Source organism: Triticum aestivum, unplaced genomic scaffold (genome assembly GCF_018294505.1).
Source record: "Triticum aestivum cultivar Chinese Spring unplaced genomic scaffold, IWGSC CS RefSeq v2.1 scaffold213235, whole genome shotgun sequence".
NCBI classification, from domain to species: Eukaryota; Viridiplantae; Streptophyta; class Magnoliopsida; order Poales; family Poaceae; genus Triticum; species Triticum aestivum.
This window is the reverse complement of record NW_025254279.1, coordinates 1-827: the sequence shown is the minus strand read 5'-3', so window position 1 is coordinate 827 and position 827 is coordinate 1. Positions and strand designations below refer to the sequence as shown.

The 827-nt window shown below is 55.9% G+C and overlaps 1 protein-coding gene across 1 annotated transcript; it reads right to left on the bottom strand.

Moving 5' to 3' along the window:
• Positions 1-219: 219 nt before the first annotated feature.
• LOC123177510 (glycerol-3-phosphate acyltransferase 1-like) lies at positions 220-824 on the bottom strand (the record flags this gene model as incomplete). Its single annotated transcript, XM_044591214.1, has 1 exon — positions 220-824. A coding segment is annotated over one exon (564 nt), but the record flags the coding sequence as incomplete, so codon positions are not given.
• Between the last annotated feature and the right edge of the window lie 3 nt (positions 825-827).

Below are 827 nucleotides of genomic sequence, written 5' to 3'. Positions count from 1 at the left end.
GGAGTGTACGGGTAGCTGCAGGTTGTCCACTAAAAATTTGCGTGTGCAATAACCTTTTTATACTCCCTCCAATCCATTAATTTAGTAGAGTACTACAACTTTGTAGTACTAAATTAGCCACAATTAACATGGATTAGAAGGAGTAGATATGCTATAGGAAATAACAGTCACCTAGTACAAAGAAAAACTGTGTGCAACGACTTTCATTCATGACGAGTAACTGTAAGGACAAAATAGACAGGTGTAGATATGATTCATCATCAGTTGTTCGTCCTCCCCGCTGGAGGAGACGAGCACTTGCCGTCTACTTTGCGGACGACGCCGTCGTTGCCGGCCAGCATGAGGTACTTGTCCTTCCTGGTGAGCATAGTGCAGCTGTATCCGAGCGCATCTCCAATCTTCTTCTGCACGAGATTGGCCATGTCGGCGCTCGGCACCTTCCCCTCCCTGACCACCGCCGTGCGCACCTGCTCCAGGAACTGCACCGTGTAGCACATCCTCGGGTTGACCATGTAGAAGAACGGATCGAGGCACTTGAGCCCCCCCGCCGTGGTGGGGTAGAACATGGCCGTCTCGACGGCGACACCTACCACGTCGTCGCTGAGCTCCGCGAAAAGTGGACTGAACCGGAGCAGGTACGGCTCGCGGCAGGTGGTGCCCTCGGGGCAGACGACGACGAGGTCCCCCATCTCCAGGAGTCGGGCCATGGCACGTCCGTCGGCGTCGCGGTCTCGTGTCAGCCGCACGGTGCGGCCGATTGGTGAGATGAGCTCCGAGAGCCGGCTGAGGCTATACGACACGGCGCGCACCGGTCGGTCCAGCGCCAC